Source organism: Rhinopithecus roxellana, chromosome 2 (genome assembly GCF_007565055.1).
Source record: "Rhinopithecus roxellana isolate Shanxi Qingling chromosome 2, ASM756505v1, whole genome shotgun sequence".
NCBI lineage: Eukaryota > Metazoa > Chordata > Mammalia > Primates > Cercopithecidae > Rhinopithecus > Rhinopithecus roxellana.
Window position 1 is genome coordinate 46825320 of NC_044550.1, and position 23645 is coordinate 46848964.

A 23645-nucleotide genomic window follows, 5' to 3' on the forward strand; every position below is an offset into this window, starting at 1 on the left:
TCCTCAGTCCCTCACTCCGGTCGGGATTGTAATGGGAACTCCGTCAGAGAGCCCCACAGGGGCACTCTGTCGGCCTCCTTTGCCGGAGGCCAACAGACCTCTCCCTACCCACCTACTTCCCTGAAGCTAGGTGACCAAAAATAAACTTGCAGTTTTGCTCCTGGCCTTTGCCTACTCGCTGGTTCTTTTGTGCTAGCTCTGGTGGTCTTTAGAAAAACAAATCAATTAGTTACTATTCTATGAGCTTGTTTACTTGTTGGTTTTCTCCCTCTTCTTTGTTAGACTGAAAATTCTATGAGGGTAGCTATCATGTCTATCTGTGTTAGGGGCGTATCCCCAGTGCCTAGCAAATGCCTAGCATACAAGACGTCCTTCAATAAACACAGAAATACTTGTTGAATGAATGAATAGACATTCCCGAAAGATCACAAGATACCTGTTCAGCCACGAAGAACACTTCACTGTGCACTACTTTTCAAAGACATGGCAGTGAAATCAGATGCCTTTCAAGCTCTAAGCCCAGGCAGTGTTGGCATTCCGTTCTCGGTTTCCTGGCGGTCACAACCACAGTCCCTTTGCCCGAAGCGAAACCACCTCGGCGCTCCGCCCGCTGGCGAGGTACCAAGACTCGCGGCTCCACCCACCGCCCAAGCGCGCCCCCTCTTTGGCTGGGGAGCCAACCTCGGGAGGGCGGGGCGCCGCCGCGAGCCACCACTGGCCCAGGGCGTTGTCGTTCCGCCACGCGGCTAGAGGACTGCGTGCGAAGTCAAATAGCAGCCGCGGGGAGGCTCGTTCCCATCGGCATCTGTGATTGGCTGCGATCGAGGGCCCAGGCGGCGGGCCAATCGTCTCGCCGAGCGCCGACTGGCTGGATCTGCTGTCAGTCAGCGGGAACAGACTTCTCCCTCTCCATCTGGTCAACTGCGGGAGAAAAATTTTCGAGAATTTCCAGCAGGCAAGGCAGTGGCCGCTTTGACTGCTTGCTTCGGAGCTCCGAGACAACGGAGAAGGCACTCTTATTTACCGAGCTAGAAAGCCCTTTCCTCGCCCTCCGTTAGCTAATTAAAACATTTTTCAGGACGTAGCCATCCAGAGGTAAGAGCCTAGAGAGTGCAATTCATTTATTTCTGCTAACCGTGTATTCTGTTCTTTATTGGCTGTCGCGGAATGGAGAGTAAACGGAGAAGGGTTTCCCGGGAGGGCGAAGGGGAGACGTCGATTTCCGCTCCCCCGCCCCCTGAGTCGGTGCTTGGCCGGCGGTCTCTCTGGGTTCTCAGAGCGCCGCTTTCTTCCCTGTGGAGGTCAGGAGCAGCTCGTCCGGGTGGGGCGGGGCCCAGCTTGGCTGCCTGCGCCCCAGGCGGCTGGTTTCCAGCCCAGACTGAGCTTGGCCTAGAATGTGGCCGCAGCCTGGAGGGCCAGCGCGGCGCGAGCGGGGCAGTGTCGGTGGGCCGGGACTGGAGACCCTTGCCCGAGGCTCCGGAAGCGAGGATGCTACGGGCTGGGCGCCGCGTCGCCACCCGGGCGAGGGAAATGTGGCGACAACGGGCTCGGTAAGCCCAGAGGGAGGTTGGGAGGCGGAGACCTGGCCGCGGAAGGTGCCGAGGGAGCCCAGCCATCTGCGAGGCTTCACAGGCAGGCGGGCGGGCGTGTGTTCTTCCCGCCGTGTGTCACCCTGGCCACTCGCCTGTCAGGGCCAGCGAGCCAAGCCCAGGATCCTGAGCTGTCCACAGCCGAGCTTTTCAGGAGGTCCGGCATCGGGAAGGATGCACAGCCCCGACTGGTTTTGATCCGAAGACTTGGGTTTTACTTTGTGCGGGGAGCATTGTAGTACTCAAGGCCTTGTAGCTGGTGATGTCTTTTTCAGCAGCTGCTTTCTGTAGATGAGAGAATTCATCGAAGGTGACAAAGAAGTTCCAGGTGGAAGTAACCAGGGAATTTGCAGTCTCTAAAGCTCCACTGGCTTTTCTGAGCCTCCCACTATTAACGTGCAGCAAGGCCTCTTAGGTTCTTTCCGTCAGGGCGGAGGAATGAGGTGGTCCTTAGGTTTCAGAATGGGTGACTCAAGTGACAGATTACAATGACCATGAAAAAGAGCAAGGAGGCCAGGCGCAGTGGCTCCCAGCACTTTGGGAGGCAAAGCGGGCTTCAGCCGAGGAGTTCGAGACCAGCCTGGGCAACATAGCGAAACCTTCGGCTCTACAAAAAAATACAAAAATTACCCGGGCATGGTGGCATGTGCCTGCGGTCCCAGCCCTGGAGGTTGAGGTGGGAGGATTGCTTGAGCCTGGGTGGTCGAGGGTGCAGTGAGCCGAGATCGCACCATTGCACTCCAGTCTGGGCGACAGAGCGAGACCCTGTCACAGAAAGAAAAAGAAAAACAGCCATGGTCCGTGGTATTCTAGTTAGGCAGCCGTGACAGGAAGAAGAGCAGCATGTGTGAGTGTGTGCCTGATAGAATAGTTATAATATTTGAGTAGTGAGTTCTCGCTAATGATTTTTTCTTGCAACCTTAGTCATTACTGCTAATCACCCTGGCAACTTCCTTGACTGGAGTCCTAAGAGACGAGGAAAGAAGAGGGGAGAGTGGCTGGTGACGTAATAGACTGTGAAGGAAAGTTCTTAAAGGCATTATCAAGTTACAGGTTTGGGATATAGTCTATGGCTTGTATGCATATTTACTAATGTGTCTGTAAAGATATCTATGGGAATAGAATACTGAGTACTTTCCTCTGCTCACATTTCAGCGCTTTTCTCCAGTCACGTATCTGAACATAGAAATACTCACATTAAACCTAAGGGGAGTCCTTTGGAGTTTTTATTGTTTTTTTCTTTTTTCCCCTCAGGTAAAGCAGTAAATTTTCTTTCCCTTCCTCCTGGCAGGGTATTGATAAAGAAGGTATTAGGGTCCAAATTAGCTGAAATACATTCTGGAAATTTCCATACTATTTGAATTCACTGGGATGCTTTAATTGATTTTCTAAAAAGGTCGATAAGTAAATATTTGGTTTAAGAATATTTAAAATGGCTGTGTTCTCATTGTGGAAGTTGTAGATACCTAAATGCCACTTCACAATGGGCAGATAGGAATGCTTTCTTAAAATATTTTTTCTAGAGGGATAAAATCTAAGCAGGTTTCAGAACTCAACTCCTGAATAATGTTTAGCATGTGCTTAAACTGCCCTTTTGACCTGCTTTTAACGTACAAGAACAGTTTAATTCAAATCCAGTACACCTTCCTGCCAGAGACAGTGCTTTCCTCTTGGATGACTTGACTTCCGAAGAGTGAATGTAATGTTAAAATGGTTTATAAAAATAAAGTAGCCATGTTTTCCGATTAAAAGATTGAGCTAAATCTCCCCTGCTTACTTAAAAAGATTCCTTCTCTCTCTTAGTTTGCAGAATAATGAACTCACTCCAATTTTTAATTGCTGAACTGACAAAGACAATTCTTAGATGTTTGCTAATTTGTTCTCCACTCTTTTGTTGTACAGAACACTGATTGCTTTTTTTTTTTCCTTAAGGTTTTCATTTTTCACATCACAAGTTCTACTCCCCTTGCCTTGCTCGTCAAAGCATAGTCATTTCTATGGGCATCAGCAGAGCTGTGGGGTCTATGATGGCAGATTCCGATTTTGAAGCTCTGGAGGGGGAAAGTTTTCTTAATGTGCAGGTTTAATTCAAAGTTGTTTTTTACTTTGGGAACTCCAGCTGCCTTTGCATTGTTTCTTAGGGAATATGGAGGGGATTGGTATGATTTAGTTATATTGCAGATGGAAAAGGACATGGAGTCACTTCATAACATCTCTTGTTTACCTAAGCAATGCTGACCTGTTTTTTTTTGTTTGTTTGTTTGTTTTTTAAACTAGCTATATATTTGGGTCACATTTCATCTCTGTCAATAACATGTCTTAAAGTAGGTGTTTTCCTATGACTGCCTGCTTTCTGAGATGATTATAGAAACAATACATGAGGAAGGATGCCAGGTTGATTGATTTTAAAATATGCAGGTTTTTAACCTTACAGAAAGTGCTCAATTTGCATTTTATCTCATTTCTTAAAAATGTTTCCAGTGGATATTTGTTCTCTGTTAGAATGCAGTTCTACTTTATTATTTAAAAAAAAAAATTGGGGGGAGGATAAAAGGAGATAAAAAGGCAAGAATATACTAGAAGGGCTGCAGAAAATCTTGAATATTTATTTATTTGTAATTCCAGAACTCTGGTTTAAAGTAGGTGCATGACTGCAAAGTAGCCCAAGGCTGAATATGGCATATATACTTTCAGACTGAAGCCAAAACAATAGTATTTTGCTAATCTCAAGTTAACTCTTCAAATATGAATATTTTCTAATAAATGTATTTATTTACAGTTCTTTTTTTTCCTATATGATACAAAGCTGCTTTGGGAATTATCGCCAAATAATTAGTACATCTATTACCTGGTAGATTGTATTATAGTTTGAAATCTCAATTCATCAACTGTAGTTAACATAAATTGGTTTTATAATTTTTTTTTTTTTAACACACCATTGCTGGCTTGAATCCATAATTGTTGCTGAATAAAATCTAGCTCTCAATTAGAAGCAGAAGAACAAACATCTCTTACAATGGAATGTGTTATTTCTCTCTCTCACTCTCTTTTTCTTTTTTTAAATAGGCAGCGTCTTGCTCTATTGCCCAGGCTGGAGTGCAGTGGTGTGATCTTGGCTCACTGCAGCCTCCGCCTCCCAGGCTCAAGCAATCCGTCCACCTCATTTTTGTAGAGATGGGGTTTCACCATGTTGCCCAGGATAGTCTCAAATTCCTGGGCTCAAGCAATCCTTCCACCTCAGCCCCCTGAGTAGCTGGGACTATAGGCATGCGGAACCATGCCTAGCTAATTTTTGTATTTTTAGTGGAGACAGGGTTTTGCAAGGTTGCCAGTGGCTGGTCTCCAACTCCTATTCTCAAGTGATTTGCCCGCCTTGGGCTCTCAAAGTGCTGGGGTTACAGGTGTGAGCCTGTACAGGTCTAGCCTGTACAGGTCTAGCCATGTTACTTCTCTTTAATAACCAGAGATGCTGTGTCTCTGCCACCCTCCAACCCCCCACCAATGTTGTCTTATAAAGAAATGAATTTCAGCCTTATATGCAGGATCTTGGCCAAAAGGCCAAGAAGGGGTGACTTCCTAAGTCTTTGATGATACATTACTTGTTTTGGTGGCCATCTTTATTCTAAATTCTGTTGTGGCAGAGCTCATATATTTTTTATTGCTTAAATATCTAAAGATTGAGGCCAGGCTCTGTGGTGCATGCTTGTAATTCCAATTCTTTGGAAGGCTGAGGTGGGAGGATCACTTGAAGTCAGGAGTTCAAGAGCAGACTGGGCAACAAAGTGAGAACCCATCTCTACAAGAAATTAAAGCAAATAAATGTCTAAGGATGTTCTTTGGAACCTTATTCTTTCTTTTGCCTGTTTTACCCACCAAAAGAAGTAATGGCCTTCCCTATACATACATAGCTAGACTGATTACCAAAAATTCACTTGAAAGTAATTGTTTGAAATCTGTAGTGCATTTTCTCATAACTGCACTCAAGCTGGGTTTCATTTGTGTATGTTTATACCTTTTGGAAATATACATTTTTTCAAGTTCATTTTTTATTGTGAAATAATATAAACATAGGATTGAGAATAATATGCTGTAGGCCATCCACCAACATCATCAAATCTTAGTATTCTGCCGTCTTTTTAAGTTGATTTTAAATGAATAAAGTAATAGAACAAAATCCTATGGAGACAAATTTTTTATTTGTATGGAAAATTCCCAGAAACAGGTATGGAAATTACCTCCAGTGGGGTAGGAATTCCCCATTCAGATAGGAATAACACCGTGTATGTAATGCCAAGAGAGGCTTTAGGATTGAGTTTCGGGGTGGAGTCCAGAAATGGGGGTATAAAGTAATAGTTTCAAAGAAGTGTAGTCTCAAGTGTTGGTGGGTTGCTAGGGTCGGGGAAAGGAGAGCTGCAGTTGTGAATGTAAATACATAGTTCACTTGTTCAGAAATCAGGGCTGCTTGTCACAAATGCAGTGCTGCCAGGTTCCTGAGATCACACCCACACACTCTCCTAGTGAGAGAGTCTACCAGGAAGGGGAGCATTGAAACTGGCTTATCTTTGTGCCTCTGGGGTGTTTGCACACCAATTTATATTTACCATAGTAATATAGTATGTAAAGTTTAGTAGGTTGAGAAATCTTAAAATAAAACTTAGACTTATCCTAGATTATGTTTTTGCTAAAACTTGGCCATTCTTTGGAAACAGAACTATTTTAAGTATTCTATTAGCCTGTTATTTTTTCTTGAAGAGACTTTGTTGCTATTGTTAATATTTACCCCTATCTTTTCTTGAAAGCAATAGAGTTAATGAAGGGAAGTATATTTATTTATACCTATATTCTGTGTCCTTGCTACTAGAAGTGTAACTTGCAGACGAGCAGCTTCCGTATCACCAGGGTATTGGTTAGAAATGCAGAATGACTCCACCTCATAGCCACTGGGTCAGAACCTGCATTTTAACAAGTGATGGCAGGTTCAAGTTTAAGAGATACATGTTCTGTGTATGTGCACACCATCAAATTTTAATAGAATTTAAATGCTGTGAATGGGGTAGGAAAATCGATTCATTTTTGATCCACTGTTCTTAGAAGTAGACTATTGGATGCCTACCCAATATAGAACATAAATATATGTATTTTCTGTCAAATCCTTTATGACCTTCATTTTTGGTAATATTTGATGACATATCAGTTATATTCAAAATTTCTGACGGTCTCTCTCTCTCCCTCCCCCTTTTCCTCTCCTCCTCTCCCTCTCTCTCCCTCTGTCCCCTGCAACTTGCATCATTTTTCTTGAAGACATTCCATTATTGTTCCATTGACCTTTCCCTCATCACTGAGTCCTTTGGAGCTGAGTTATGTCAACAGCTGCCTTAATTACTTTGGTCAGAAGCGGTGGGAACCAGGTGAGAAGGAGAGTGCTGCTAAGCTCCCGCCTGCTGCAGGACGACAGGCGGGTGACACCCACGTGCCACAGCTCCACTTCAGAGCCTAGGTGTTCTCGGTTTGACTCAGACGGTAGTGGGAGTCCAGCTACCTGGGACAATTTTGGGATCTGGGATAACCGCATTGATGAGCCAATTCTGCTGCCACCCAGCATTAAGTATGGCAAGCCAATTCCCAAAATCAGCTTGGAAAATGTGGGGTGTGCCTCACAGATTGGCAAACGGAAAGAGAATGAAGATCGATTTGACTTCGCTCAGCTGACAGATGAGGTCCTGTACTTTGCAGTGTATGATGGACACGGTGGACCTGCAGCAGCTGATTTCTGTCATACGCACATGGAGAAATGTATTATGTATGTACAATGACTTTCGCTCCTGACTTTGCAGTTCCCCTATGCTTCCTACTTAAACTTTCACCCTTTGAGGCTTCCAGGGTAAACATATTACTTGAGTGAGTGCGTGCTGCTGCTTCATGAATGAACAGTAGTTAAGTGTGCCATTTATTTCTTATGGTTATCACAATTTCAGAAATGCATGTTTTAACAACTCCCCTGGGGAAAGCATTAACCAAAATTCATGGCACTTAATTTGTGATTATTTTAAGTGAAGTGGCATAATATACATGAGATAACCTATGAGAAACATTTACTCCCATCAGTGTAGGACGTCTAAGTGCTTCAGTAAATGGTAATTACTCTTTCAAGTGGTGTGAATAGCTTTGAATACTTGACTTGTTGAAAATAGCTTTGGATGATTGGCATTAGTGTGGGAAAAATGCATTTAATGCAGGCATTTTGGAGCTCTTCAGTTTATTTACTTCAACTATTATTAATGCATTTTTGAGGATCACATTACTGCTAAAATCGAAAGAGGGAGAACACGTGATGGAGTTATGACCATGTGACTATATTTGACTTCCCAGTGACCATTTCTTGACTTCCTGTGTATACTTCATTCCACGAAAGAACTCATAATAGGAGGGAACTCTTGGCCTCTCAGAGTTGTGGTAGTGAGGATTAATTCTTCAAGGACAAGGACTTGGACTTTCATTTTTGTGCCCTTAAAAGCTTATCACAGTGCCTGATGCTTAGTGGATTTTCAATAAGTATTCCTTAGCCAGTAAGTCTTCAGCATTTGACCAGAAAATCATGAGGCCCATTGTGTGGAATGACTGCTAGCCAGAGTAACAGTGAGGAGAGAAACCTATTGTAAATGATTGTTTGAGGCTCTTTTTTTTTCCTCCCCACAAAGGGATTTGCTTCCTAAGGAGAAGAACTTGGAAACTGTGTTGATCCTGGCTTTTCTAGAAATAGATAAAGCCTTTTCAAGTCATGCCCGCCTGTCTGCTGATGGTATGTAAAACTGTCACATTCCTTGGGTCCTAGGGAGTATGTGGGGTGGGGGAGGAGTAAAAAGGCAACAATTTAAGTCCTTTGGGGGAGGGGATTTTAATGTACAATTGTTTGTAAGGATTTATATAGAAATGAGTTTATATGAAGAATCACATTAAATGCAGTTGGGAATCCAAATTAATGTTAATACCTCACTTTTAAACGAAATATATTGGAGAGTTCTTCAGAAAGAGAAGCCCCAAAACAGTTCTGATGTTGTACTTTAGTTTTTAAAAGATTTAAAAAATGTTTAATCTGTTTGCTCATTTTATGGACAAAATGCCCATACTATGAGTTTTGTTTTGGGTTTTTTTTTTTTTTTAGATGGATCTGGTGACCAAGTGCTGAAATACACTACAGGGTAATCACATCTAGCTAGGATAGTCATTGTCCAACAAGAAAAAAATTGCAAATAGGTCCTAAATAGAAAAATACAATGTTAATATGTACTAATTTGTATAATTAGAAGGAAAATATTTTTCTGTCACTTTTTGAAAAGCTCAATCTTGCAGCTTTCCTCTGGTAACTAGTGGTATTTTCAGCAGAAGGGCATGCTAGCTGAATTTAAAATTTTGTGTATACTGCATGTCCTTAAATTTTGAAAGTGAAATGTTTCTGGTTTTGACTACATTTATCAAAACCATTTCAGGAAAATACAGCAAATGTTTTTTAGTTAGCTAGCCTCAAATCTTTTGCTGTTAAAGTTAACCCTGAAAATTTCTGTACCAGTGAAATGAATGTGTGCATGTAACCTTGTAAATGATTTGAAAATGAATCATGCAGTAATCTTGATCTATATTTGGTTCATCCTTTTCTAAAAAAAAAAAAAACAAAAAAACCCACAAAAAACAAAAAACCACGTGCACCACAGAAATGTCATTTTCACAGTCTTCAGTTGGAATACATAAGGATAGAGATTCTCTGCATTTCACAGTGAAGGAACTGAAGATTAGAATGGTCAAGGTCAGTTCAGAGTTAGGGCTGAGATTTTCCTGACAACCAGCATTCTCTCTCTCCTCTCATGAGGAAAGGAGAAAGTAACTCTGGGATGGTTCTATTTACCAGCTTGCGATTTTTCCTGAGGTTTTTTTGAGAACCTTACTATCACAGTCCTCAGGAAAGCATTACAGTCCACTCTGTTCAGGGATATGTTTTCCAGTTTGTAGATATTTAGGCCCATTTTCTTTTCTCTCATTCGTTTGGAATTTTTTCTTTTTCTTTCAACGGGATCCTTACCTTTAAGAAGACAGAAGTTGAAAGAGGTAAACTTTATGCATAAGATTTAGCTCTTGTTCCAAATAGTTAAAACACATGAAGGAGAAGAGGAAATAGAATGTTTTCTTACAGTTTTATTTTTATTACTTCTTGAATTTTGGTATGCTCTTATTTCATATTAACCAAGTTGGCTGTGAGTCTGGCTATGTCTCACCCCACAATGTTTATTGACTGTAGTGCCAGTGGTGTGCCTCAGCTGTTCTGTAAATAGCTGCAGCTTACTGGGCAAGGTTTTTGGATCAGAATGTCCAAATGTATCCCAGGCATGTGACCACCAACCAAAAACACTGACCTTCTGAGTGCCATCAGCCTTTTTTAAAAGTATCTAGTCAATGTAGATGCTTAAACCAAACAGTGATTGACTTGATGTAAAATATGACAGGACTCCTTTTATTATTGAATAAAGTATAACTCAATAGAATTTTGAACTTAAAGAATTTTATTAACTTGCCTATCTTAAAAGAAACTTTCTAAAGATACCTTTGTCACAAAAACAATTAAACAGTCATGTAAAGAAATTAATCACAAAAATGTAATTCATATGCTGACTTCAGCAGCACATACACTAATATTGGAATGATACAGAGATCAGCATGGTCCTTGTGTAAGAATGGCACACAAGTGCAGGAAGCGTTCCATATTTTTTATTCTTAATAAAATTAATTTGTAATAAATTAAAATGCATTATTTAATTTAATTCCTCTGTCATATGCTTTGAGGTAATGATCCCAGAACATTATTAAGATATTTTAAAATGGATTTTTCTTATAATGGTAATTTGTTTGAAAGTATAATGGAGCAAGACAGGATGGTGCTCTTAGTGTGTACTACAAGAAAAAGTCTATTATAATAGTTATTAAATCTTATTTTGTTATTAAATTGTTATTAAAATTTTATTTTGTTATTAAATCTTATTTTGTATATATTCTTATTGGTCTGTGTTTTTTTAAAAATTAGTGTTTTGAGAACATTTAAAAATCTTATTTTTAGTAAGTTGCCAAAGCCTTCAAAGATGGCAAAAATTGTCTTTTGATATTTAGGGCCTGTTTTATCAAATACATTAAAGCCACTAAAGATAGAATGCCATATGTTGTGTAACTGTTCAATTTGTGGATATTTTAAAATGTCATTTTGTATTTCAAAGTTATTATTTAAGTTTAAAACTGTGGTTTTTCGCAAGAACTGAAGCAGTATCAGTATTATAAGAGTGGATAATATTCTTTTCGGCCTATGTATATAGATAGGACCAGTGCCAGTGAAACAAAATTTTGTAGTAAGTGCAGTTTACCCTCTCCAGTTTCTTTCATCTTTTCTCTTTTAGTATTAACCCCTTTCCCCTCCTCTTGAACCCTTCCTGTGAGGTGAAGGACTGTGGCTTATTCATTTTTGAATCTCCAGTGTGCAGCACCCTGCATAGAACCTGGCAGGTACTCAATAATTATTTGGATTGAACTGAGATCTCCACTGCCTACTCTTTCTCATTGAAGTTACTATAATTTTTTCTTTGATTATCATATAGCTGATTTAATCAAATTATGAATAAAATATATGCATTTTAATGAGCTGTCACTCCTGAGTGGATTTGAATTTTAATTAGCAGACACCTGAAAAAGGCTTAGTTAAACCATAGAAGTGAATCACTAATGGTGAGATTTTAGGTATAAAAGAGAGGCGTGCCCCTCGGTCCTACCGAAGCAGCATTGTTCATCTGATGTAATACTTGAGTTTCATTGTTTCATGCCAAGGAAATCAAGGACGAGGACACACAAGGAGTGAGGTTAAGAGTGGAGACTTAATAGGTGAAAGAAAGAGAAAAGCTCTCTCCTCAAAAAGAGGGGCCCCAAACAGGTTTCTAGTCCATGGTGAAGTACAGTAGGCTTTATGGGTGAGCTTGAGGAGGCAGTGTCTGATTTACATAGGGCACAAAAGATTGGTTGGACCAGATGTGCCACTTGCATAGTACACGAAAAACTGGTTAGGGCTAGGTATGCCATTTGCATAGCACATGAAAAACTGGTTAGGGCTAGGTGTGCAATTTGCAGAGCGTTCCATAATTTGGCCACACCCACCCTAATCTTTTATTATGCAGATGTGTTCTCTACCTGGCCAGTGCCATGTTGCCCATTTCTTCACTGTACACATGGTGACAAAGAAAAGGGAAGATGGAGCATATTGAACATGCTTGGTCCCAGGTAGCCCTTTTCTTTTCTTTCTTTCTTTTGTTTTTGTTTTGTTTTTGTTTTTTTTTTTGAGACAGAGTTTCACTCTAGTCTCCCAGGCTAGAGTGCAATGGCGCAGTCTCAGCTCACTGCAACCTCCACCTCCCAGGTTCAAGTGATTCCCCTGCCTCAGCCTCCGGAGTACCCGGGATTACAGGCGCCTGCCACCATGCCTGGCTAATTTTTGTATTTTTAGTAGAGACAGGGTTTTGCCATGTTGGTCAGGCTGGAATCTAACTCCTGATCTCAGGTGATCCATCCGCCTCAGCCTCCCTATGTGCTGGGATAACCAGCGTGAGCCATCACTCCCAGCCCAGGTAGTCCTTTTCTATTGGCACAGCTGCTGGCATTCACCTGTGCAAGCTTCCAGCTTGCTTATTTATGTTTGTAGCTCAGTTTTTCAGGTTGCTCTTTGTTAGAAAAGAAATGGTTTGGAGGCTGCTTTTTGTTACAAAGGAAGCCTTGCCAAGGACTCCTTTACCCTCACTATCTGCCTAAATAATTTATTTCTAGCTCCTGTATCAATACCATATTAACTTCGTTAAGTGAAATTAAAACATTCTTATCCCTTCTCAACTTCAGTTCCAAAGCTGTTAACAGCTACATAAAGAACTTCAAATTATCTTATTAACATTTAAAATATTTACTGTTGAATGGCACTGCTGTTGCCTAAGCAAGTTCACATTCAAGTTACGCTTAGTGAGAGCTCTTCTCTCCCAAGCATGTGCAAGTTCAGCGTGGGCAAGAGACTTTTATGTGCATTCAGTCCTTTCAAAAATGAGACGATGCCAAGCACAGACGCAGCATGTCCTGGATGACTGATCTGTAAAATATAAAAACTTATCATCTGAGTAGAATAAAATAAAATAATTTACTGTTGTAGCTGGGGATATTTTGAAAAGAATAAAATCAAAATGCCACTTATCAAGAAATGGCAAGAACAAGAGTCCCTTGCCCTTAAGAAATTGTCAGCTATTTTTATTGCTTTTTTGTTAAAGCATTTTAAACCTGTCCTTAGTTATCAATAGCAAATTTCATCACCATCTTTTAATTTTTTAATTCAATTTATACCAGTATTGTCTACTTTTACAATTAATAAAAGCAGCCAGTAAATCCAGATGATATCCCACCAGTCTGTTGTTTATAAACAGATAGCCACTTAGAACAAACTAGATGGTAGAAAATTAGGTTATAATTCTGTATTTCCTATAAGCTCTTCAGAGTGTTTCCAGATTGCTTAAACTTTGAAAGCAACAAAGTTCTGAAAGGGACAAATGGAACAAAAAGAGAAGACTCGTTCTGACATTCAGAGTGGGGGACATTGATGGCATTATGAGTCTCACCAGAAACTTTTATGTTCCTCATATCCTGTGACCTCTTTATGAAAGAATTAACCTACAAAAGAACCAGGGCTGTAAACACAGCATTTTTGAATCCCCTATGCCGGGACAGTCAAAAGAAAAACAAATAGGGAGAGCATTGATGAGATATTCTTATTGTGCTGCTACTGCTTCAGCTCATTACTTTGATTTTGGTGTTCATGAGTCATGAGTCTAGAACACCCATTTTTAATAAATATTGAAACTGTATTGGTTTATACATAGTATTATTTACACAATTGAGTAATTACTAGGGGTCATTATACTTTGAAAAATACAGCTTTTGCTCTTTATGTTGGCATTCAAAATCTTGATCATTTTTCTTTTGATGTGTCGACCTGCAACACTGGGAAAAAGAGAGAGCTGCAGAAATACCCATTTTGTGAATTATATAAAATTATAAACTGAGTCTCGCTAGCCTTTATTTAAACAATGAATTTAAATTAATCATTCTACTCAAAACTCTGTATTAAGCACCATTAACAAATGCATTACTCCATGTATCTGGTATAGCAGGTGCTTTGATTTCTTCTGGATATATATTTAAGTCCCAGTAATTTGGTGGTATACTGTAGTTTACATCCTGTTTGTCAGATACAAATTCTTCCATGCTGTAACTGTAGATTTACCTTTCTATTATTGAGACAATTCTGATATTGCTACCAAACAAATTTACAGTACATTTTTTCTAACTCAGTAAAGGTAGTGATTTACTGTGTTTAAGACCAGCTATTTCAGTGAATGTGTATATGCATGAGTGTTTTTATGAGTGTGTTAAATGTATGTCTGTGTCACCATTTATGTGTCTTGGTACAGATACATTTTTATACAGTTTTTTCAACCTTAGAAACCACAAAATTAAGAAAGAAGTGTTACCCTGGGATGAAAAAAATAGACTCAACTACAAAATACCATCAACTGGAACAAACTGAGTTTTGGAATAATTGATTTGGCATCTCCTGGAATATTATATAATTTGCTAGTTAAATTTTCACCAAAATAAAAAACCCTTCCCTTATTTTGCAGCTCTTTCTCTGCTCTCCCCTGTGTTGCAGGTTTGTAATATTTGAGCACAATTCCTGGGTGAAATTCCTATTTGCCTCTGTGCGTGTTATTTGTGGCAGAGAACTGTGCCTGGTCAGCAGCTCTAGACCTGGAGCCCGTGGACACTATATGCTGGGCTTCAGTGGAAAGAGAGATCTGCTTAATTTTGTCCCAGGTGAAGGAGTCCAGCGGTTCCTAGCCTGGACTACGGGAAGGTTCCCACATCTCTTTGTCCCATTAGTTGAGATGACTTGCAGTAGAAATTGTCCAGTGAGTGTTAAGAACTTATTGAAAGATGTCTTAGTTTTCTAGTTTTGTTGTTAGGACAAAAAGTGAGAATTTTTACTTCCATGTTAAATGTTAAATGAAAATGAATGCTGATTCAATATTTACATTCTTAAATACTTAGCAAATCAGAATTGACAGTTAGTTTTGAAGCCTTTCCTATAAATCCTGGGATTTTGGAACTGTGAAGTTGGGTTGGTAAAAACTCAAACTCTTTTAAAATTCCTAGGTGACAGAGCCATGAATTACAAACCTAAATAAGTAAACTTTTACTTATGAAATTTTAACTCTTTTACTGTGGCCAATAATAAACCATTTTTAAGAAAGCTATTGCAGGCCGGGCGCGGTGGCTCAAGCCTGTAATCCCAGCACTTTGGGAGGCCGAGACGGGTGGATCACGAGGTCAGGAGATCGAGACCATCTTGGCGAACACGGTGAAACCCCGTCTCTACTAAAAAAATACAAAAAAACTAGCTGGGTGAGGTGGCGGGCGCCTGTAATCCCAGCTACTTGGGAGGCTGAGGCAGGAGAATGGCGTAAACCCGGGAGGCGGAGCTGGCAGTGAGCTGAGATCCGGCCACTGCACTCCAGCCTGGGCGACAGAGCGAGACTCCGTCTCAAAAAAAAAAAAAAAAAAAAAAAAAAGAAAGCTATTGCAGATGGTTTAAACAAAGGGAAGGAATGTTAAATTCCCAGGACAGGTAGCATCTGAATAAATGCCTGTGTTCCCTTACCTGGCTCTTTAAATCATTTGAAATATTATAGCTAGTCAAACTGTAAAGACTCCACTGCTGTATAGTCGTTTGGGTAATTTAAAGTTAAGAGTTAACATTTGTAATATAAATATCACTAATACTTATGCTAAAACATTTATGTTATATGGTGGACAAATATGTCTTTCAGCATTACAGAAATAATTACATTGGCATGACAGTTCCAAAATCAAGAGAAAAATGGAAAGATAGTGCAACTATAAATGTTATTTCTCAAGAAAGTTCAGCATGACTATAAAAGATTAAGTAGAGTTTATTCATGCTTTCCATCTTACTTTTCTGATTAAAGCAGGCATTTTAATATACTGATTGGAAAAATCTATCTATGTATATATCTCCTTCCAATGCATTACTAATGAAGTTTTCAAAATTATCTTTTTGGGAAAAAAAAAAAAAAACTTGGAAAGATTGAGTCTTAATCAGTCAAATCAGTAGCACTTTGTTTTTCCTAAATCTTTTAAAATCATAGTCATCTTTGGAATGTTTTAAAGAGTTAAGAGTGTTACTAAAGACAATACCTGCTTTAAATAAGTTATCTTTTCCAATTTCTTCCACTTTGTTTTATCTTTTAGCCCATAATTTCACAGTATTCTCACTTTTGACAAGGCTCAATGCAAATTAACAATTTTTAACAGATGATAAAGAACTTAGGGCCGACACTGTTAGAAGAAATCAAAGGAAGATGCAGAAATGCAGTCTGAGTTTGATGGAGGAAACAGTGGTGACCTCAAGCCCAGTAACAATGAATTTTATTTGTTATTAGAGAAAATTCATATTTGTGGGATGCTCTGACCCTAAGCAGGACCCCAGGAGTTGCAGCTGGCAGTACTGCCCTGCGTTTGAAGACCGTCTCTTTGCATTATAACTTCCTGGAGTTAGGAGTATGAATTACACCAAGTTTATGAAAAACTAGAATGAACTTCATTCTCCACCTTCCCCTCCCCCGCCCCAGATTTTCTGCTCCTGTAATGATGGTTGTAACTTTGTTTCATGTCTAGGGAGGACAAAGATAAACAGAAAAGAATGTGAGCCTGTAACCATTTTAGGATTTTTTGATGAACATTTATAAAATTAAAACAGTTTTAGAAGCATACAGAGTACAATATGCAAATCGTATACCCTTGGCATATCTCACTTAGCCTACTAACTGAGAATATGTTCACAGGATAGGAGTAAAAAATGGAAGAGAAAACCTTCTAAATCCATAGACTATAGAAAAGTCAGCTTGCCTCAGTGGACTCAATTAGACCTAAGTCATCCCACCATCATAGTCAACGTAATTAAATTTTAATACTTTCAGTCCGGACACCAGATATCCATGAAGGTGTTGTTATAAGTTCAAGTCAGCTCTACTTGATATGAATAGAGGCCATTTGTAGATAGTGACGCAGTGTTTGCCAAATTAGGTTAGCAACCTTTCTGTTTGCATAGAGCCTTGTTACTGAATTAAATACTTGTTTCTCTGCATGCTGTTACTTACATAGTTCATTTGCATTTTGCTTAGCTCTAGTTAAATTAGAATGATCTATTCCAGCATCAGTTTATCATGCTTGTGTTTTATTTTGTAATAAAAATACCATATCCAATCATTTGACTGTCACTAACTTCTACTCTTTTGTTCATAATACTTGTAGCAACTCTTCTGACCTCTGGGACTACTGCAACAGTAGCCCTATTGCGAGATGGTATTGAACTGGTTGTAGCCAGTGTTGGGGACAGCCGGGCTATTTTGTGTAGAAAAGGAAAACCCATGAAGCTGACCATTGACCATACTCCAGAAAGAAAAGATGAAAAAGAAAGGTACTACCACCACTGATCCATGATATCATTCTATGTGGATGATGTTTTTAGTTCATAATAGTTTTTAAACCAATGTCATGGTTAAGTTTAACAGTGACTTGGTTTTGGTTTTCTTTTTTTTTTTTTTTTTTTTGAGATGGTGTCTCACTCTGTCGCTCAGGCTGGAGTGCAGTGGCATGATCTTGGCTCACTGCAAGCTCCGCCTCCCGGGTTCACGCCATTCTCCTGCCTCAGCCTCCCAAGTAGCTGGGACTACAGGCGCCCACCATCACACCCAGCTAATTTTTTGTGTTTTAGTAGAGATGGGATTTCACCATGTTAGCCAGGATGGTCTTGATTTCCTGACCTCGTGATCCGCCCGCCTCGGCCTCCCAGTGGGTTCTCTACATATCACATCATTGTCATTTAACTTTTAACAGGATCAAGAAATGTGGTGGTTTTGTAGCTTGGAATAGTTTGGGGCAGCCTCACGTAAATGGCAGGCTTGCGATGACAAGAAGTATTGGAGATTTGGACCTTAAAACCAGTGGTGTCATAGCAGAACCCGAAACTAAGAGGATTAAGGTAAGAAAGGACCTGCAAACACTTGATAAACCTGCAGAGAGTGGATGTAGGAATGTCTCTGCTGCACCTTTCTTTGGAAGCCTTAACTGAAGCCAAATGATTTTTAAAAGGGAAGATTTGATTTATCAAATAAATGATTTAAAAAATCATTTTTAAATGATTTTTAAATTTATGGAAGGATAAAAAAACTTTTCAGGTAAAATAAGATGCCACTATTCTGGCCTAATATATTGTAAAGGACAAAACAAATTCTTTTTTTCCCCCTTTTTAGGTGGTTCTTAGTTGAGACACTTTCTTGAAAATAAAAGTCAGATTAATTACAACAACAACAAACAGACATTTGCGCATGCTGTACCCATTGTGCGGGGAAAGTCCTCAGTTAAAAGTATTTCTCAAGGCAGTGGCTTAGGAGCTTTGCTTAAATTGTATTTAAATAAAGAGCCATAAATCATGCATAGTGACAAGATAAAGAAGAGAACATTTTCAGTCTTTTAAAAGTCAGGAAAATGTGGGGAGATAGTAAAACCTGTTCCCAGATTTCCCTGGTGCCTGCTGGTTCCTTCTCTGGACCGATAAACAAGTGCTGTCTTCAGTAAAGAAGGATTGATGTCCTGCCACCTGTCAAGTAGAGGCTGAGGAATTGTACCCCTGCCTTTTCAGTGACTTGACTTTAGCAATCCTCAATATTTGGGGGAGAAATATTTTGGTTTCTCTCAGTATGAAGTGTCAGGTTTTTGTTTCACCCCAACTATGGAATTCTCCTGGTGGAATGGTCCTGCTGTTCCTTCTCACCTGCACCCAATCAACCAGCATCACCTGCACCCAATCAACCAGCATCACCTGCACCCAATCAATCAGCATCACTTGCACCCAATCAGCCAGCATCACCTGCACCCAGCCAGCACCACCTGCCCCAATCAGCCAACATCACCTGCACCCAATCAATCAGCATCACCTGCACCCAATCAGCATCACCTGCACCCAATCAGTCATCACCTGCACCCAGCCACCATCACCTGCACCCAATCAATCAGCATCACCTGCACCAAGCCAGCATCACCTGCACCCAATCAGCCAGCATCACCTGCACCCAATCGATCAGCATCACCTCCACTTGGAAGCTGCCCCAACTTCCCTTTTCCACTAAGCCAAATAATCACCCATCTCTACTTCTGTGGCATCCATTGCATGCTAGTAATCAGTGTCCTCATTGTCCTGAACTGCACCCCAACACACACCCAGTCCATGAGCTGACACTTCTCTCAAACTCCTGAGCCACAGTAGTCCCTAGCACAGTATAGTTAGGCTTCCAAAACTGGCAACAAACGCTTGTTAATTAATTGCATGAAGGGTTTCAAATCTATAGATATCCCACTTCGTGTCTTATATATATCCCACTTCATTTTATCTAACAGATACTTAGGCAGAGTTTACTATGTGCTAGGCTCTGTTCAAAATAAGTACTACTATCCCCATTTTTCAAGGAAAATCTAAAGCATACAGAGGTCGATGCACCTCTGCTCACCCAGCCAGGTAATAGAGGCAGGATTCAAATCCTAGAAGCCTGGCCTTAGAGGCAGCACTCATAACCATTACATTGAGCTACCTCTCAGCATTGGGCTATCTGGATTCTCCGTTTGTGATGTTAAATTATGGAATTAAATCAAGATATCTTGAAGGGTGTTTGCTAAATTGTTAGGAGTGATTACCTCTGGTGATGGGATTTCAGAGGATTGCAACTTCTTTACCCTTTACTTTCTGCTTTTAACTGCTATTTATATTTTACTAACTAAACAGTAGCTTTATCCTTGTTGGTTAATTCTAAATGTTACTACTTTTGCCCAACGTGTAGGCTTTGCATTTTCACTGTTTGCCTATGTATTAGTCTGTCCTCACACTGCTAATAAAGATATACTCAAGACTGGGTAATCTATAAGGGAAAGAGGTTTAATGGGTTCACAGTTTCGCATGGGGAGGCCACACAATCATGCTAGAAGGTGAAAGAGGAGCAAAGTCAGCCTGGCGCAGTGGCTCACACCTGTAATCCCAGCACTTTGGGAGGCCGAGGTGGGTGGATCACGAGGTCAGGAGATCGAGACCATCCTGGCTAACACGGTGAACCCTGTCTCTACTAAAAATACAAAAAATTAGCCGGGCGTGGTGGTGGGTGCCTGTAGTCCCAGCTACTCGGGAGGCTGAGGCAGGAGAATGGCATGAACCCGGGAGGCGGAGCTTGCAATGAGCCGAGATCACGCCACTGCACTCCAGCCTGGGCAACAGAGCAAGACTCTGCCTCAAAAAAAAGAAAAAAAGAGAGAAAAGAGGAGCAAAATCATGTCTTACATGGTGGCAGGCAAAGAGAGCATGTGCAGCCGAACTACCCTTTATGAATCCATCAGATCTCGTGAGACTTCTTCACTGTTATGAAAATGGCATGGGAAAGACCCACCGCCATGATTCAGCTATCTCCCACCAGGTCCCTCCCACAACACATGGGAATTACGGTAGCTATAATTAAAGATGAGATTCGGGTGGGGACACAGTCAAACCATATCAGCTCTTATGTAGATGACCACTTAGCAAAACATAAAATCTTTGAGGCAGAGTCTAGCTTATAATCATAGGCATTTTGTTCTGATTGCAGTTACATCATGCTGATGACAGCTTCCTGGTCCTCACCACAGATGGAATTAACTTCATGGTGAATAGTCAAGAGATTTGTGACTTTGTCAATCAGTGCCATGATCCCAACGAAGCAGCCCATGCGGTGACTGAACAGGTGACTCAGAGCTTCTGCCTGAAAAAGTCCCAAGGAGAAGGAAAGGACAGTCCAGGCATTGTGTTTTAGCTTTTGAGTGTTGCAGTGAATTTTATACTTGATTCCATAATATTTCCAATTATAAAATTTTTTATTATTTCCCCAAATTAAAATTTTAATATGCCAAGGAAGTGTGTTTTGTTTATTCTTTGGCTTTGTACATACCTTGAAATGATAGTAATGGCAATAGTAAATTATAGTAATAGTAAACTAATATATCACTTGCTATGTGTCAGACAGTATGCATATATATTAACCCCTTACTGTATGTGTTATACAGTATGTACAATTACATATATTGTAATCATCACAATAATCCTATTAGGTTGGAGCTATTATTGTCCCTTTTCACAAATGAGGAAAACAGGTACAGAGGCTATAGAGTTAATCACTGAACTATTAAATCGCAAAACTATTAAATTGCAGAACTGGACTTCAAACCCAGACAACTAGGTTCCCAAGTCCAGCCTCTTGGCCATTAAACTAGAGTGCTCCAAGTAAACACCCAATTTGAGAATATAGCATAGTCACTTTCTGGTTATTCAGAATGGGGGTGTGGAAAAGATAAACCAAAATACAAAAAGACATAGGGATGAGGTTGTGTGTCAGTCAGAACTAAAATTAGAAGAAAGCTGGGTAATATCCAGTAAAGAAAACATAAACTATGCTTTGTATTATTTAAAGTATTAGAGGTATGTTTTAATTCAGCAGCTATTTTTGCATTTCCCAAATTAAGATAATAGACCTTACTTTAAAAGTATTATTTGCTTAGATGGGCAAACATGATTATAATACATGAATTATTCATTTGGTTACTGCCTTCACCTGCGCTAAAGAGGGTGTTCATGAAATTGAGGAAATAGGCCCAGTTTCATGGATGAACACTTCTTTCCTAATTTCAGCTGTCTGTCTTGCAGATATTTGCATTCTAATTCACAAAGGTAATGAAATTTGTAATGAATGCATAGTGTTCCATTTTATTCTTATACATAGTTCATTTGACATTTCCTCTGGTCAAGAGATTTAGTTATGTTTATTTTTTCCATACTATAGAGGAAGCACTGTAATAAACATTCTGATGTCTATTTTTGCATATCTGTTTCCTTCAGGCAATAGGTTTAATTCTTAGAAATAGTATCCAGGTGCAGTGGCATGCATGTTTAGTCCCAGGTATGAGGGAGGATGAGGTGGGAGGATTGCTTGAGCCCTTAGAGATAAAATTTTCAGGCCAGGGATGGTGGCTTAGACCTGTAATCCCAGCACTTTGGGAGGCTGAGATGGGAAGATTGCCTGAGCCCAGGAGTTCAAGACCAGCTCGGGCAACATGGCGAGACCCAGTCTCTCCAAAAAAAATATTTTTCATACTTAGCTGGGCATGGTGGTACATGCCTGTGGTATCAGCTACTTGGAGGGCTGAGGTGGGAAGATCACCTGAGCCTGGGAGGTTGAGGCTGCAGTGAGCCGAGATCGTGCCGCTGCACTCCAGCCTGGGTGACAGAACAAGACCCTGTCTCAATAAATAAATAAAATTTCTAGATGAAAGAATACACAGTGTTCTAGAGCATTTAATAAGTTTGTCAAATTCTCCTCCAGAAATACTGTACCAGTTTACACTAGCATGTTCTACAGTTTGTTTCTCCAAATTCTTGCCATATTTTTTTTTACCAATTCGATATTCAATAGATGGAAAAATCAAATTTTAGTGTAGAAATTTATGTCTTTTTTCTTTGTTAGTAGAGTTAGCTAGCTGCATAGGCTTATTAGCCATTTGTATTTCTCTTATGATTATGACTAGTTTTTTTTTCTTTCAATTTCCAAGGTTTTTATTCTGTTAGGGTAAATTTCCCTAAAGGGAATTGAATTCCTGGTAAAAGCTAACAATTATCAAGTCCTTACCATGCGTTATGCCCTACACTAAATGCTTTACATGTGTCTTCATTTTCAGGAGCTGCATACCAATGCACCTTAGTCCACTGGTGTTTCTGTTGCCAAAATTGCTACAGCAGAATGTAGTTAATAGGGTTGTTTTGGGTCACCTGTTACTCAATGTGCAATTTAATAATCCTTGTGGGCATTAATGCAGGGTGAAAATCACAAACCATTGTGAAATAAGTAGGTTAGTGACTGCACATAAGACCAGTTTGGCTTTCTGGGGGAAGGGTATTTCCAAGGGAAGGAAAGGCTGATTTCTCTTTGTATAGACTGTGATTTCCAATGTTTTTCTCTTTCTTCCTGCCAAACCTTGCAGGCAATACAGTACGGTACTGAGGATAACAGTACTGCAGTAGTGGTGCCTTTTGGTGCCTGGGGAAAATATAAGAACTCTGAAATCAACTTCTCATTCAGCAGAAGCTTTGCCTCCAGTGGACGATGGGCCTGATTACCAGCTGGGACTTTGAGCTTCTGTGCAACAGTTTTTCACTGAGCATGTCAAGAAACTGATAAACTCAAAAATGTCTCCTGACGCACTAGATCAGCGCACAAGTCAGTGTAAACTACTTTTCATAAATGCTCATCATATTTATGGTCAGCTGTACATGTTCAGTGTAAATATATGTGTAGTGAAGCTACTGTGAGTCTTTAAATGGAAAGAGCAAATGAGAAGTGGTTTGGATACACTTGGTGAGAGATGAGAGTGTCACATTAATAATTTTTAAGCCTCTTAGGCAGCTGTGGTTTTCTTTTGATCATTTTTGTTCTTTATTCATTTGAGCACATTTTTGAAGTTCTTCAAAACTAGTCAGTTTGAATTTTTGACAGCTGATCTCCAAGTTTAAAAAATTTTTTTTTTCTAGACTTCGCTAATCCTAAGATGCAAGTTTTTATTTTTAATAACTGTACCAAGAAATAATTATGAAAACAGTTCTCTGTTACCATATTTTGTATTCTGGACCACTTACTGATGAAAGTAACTGTGCAAAAGAAATTAATTTGACTGGGCGCAGTGGCTCATGCCTGTAATCCCAGCACTTTGGGACGCCAAGGTGGGCAAATCACCTGAGGTCAGGAATTCAAGACCAGCCTGGCCAAAATGGTGAAACCTTGTCTCTACTGGGAAAAA

The 23645-nt window shown here is 40.0% G+C and overlaps 1 protein-coding gene and 1 non-coding gene across 3 annotated transcripts; both read left to right on the forward strand.

Moving 5' to 3' along the window:
* The first annotated feature begins 666 nt into the window (after positions 1–666).
* On the forward strand, positions 667–23645 carry PPM1K (protein phosphatase, Mg2+/Mn2+ dependent 1K). 2 transcript variants are annotated; one of them, XM_010366150.2, is made up of 7 exons: positions 667–1095; positions 6891–7389; positions 8288–8388; positions 17037–17202; positions 17622–17766; positions 20411–20545; positions 22833–23645. In XM_010366150.2, exons 2-7 carry the CDS (start codon positions 6950–6952, stop codon positions 22962–22964), a joined length of 1119 nt encoding a protein of 372 aa, XP_010364452.1. In that variant the 5' UTR covers positions 667–1095; positions 6891–6949; the 3' UTR covers positions 22965–23645. The 2 variants fall into 2 exon arrangements, with proteins under 2 accessions (XP_010364452.1, XP_030773075.1); XM_030917215.1 differs by lacking the exon at positions 667–1095 and adding an exon at positions 1184–1550.
* On the forward strand, positions 10244–10347 carry LOC115896030. The gene has a single exon (XR_004056051.1). It is a non-coding gene; the product is annotated as a U6 spliceosomal RNA (small nuclear RNA).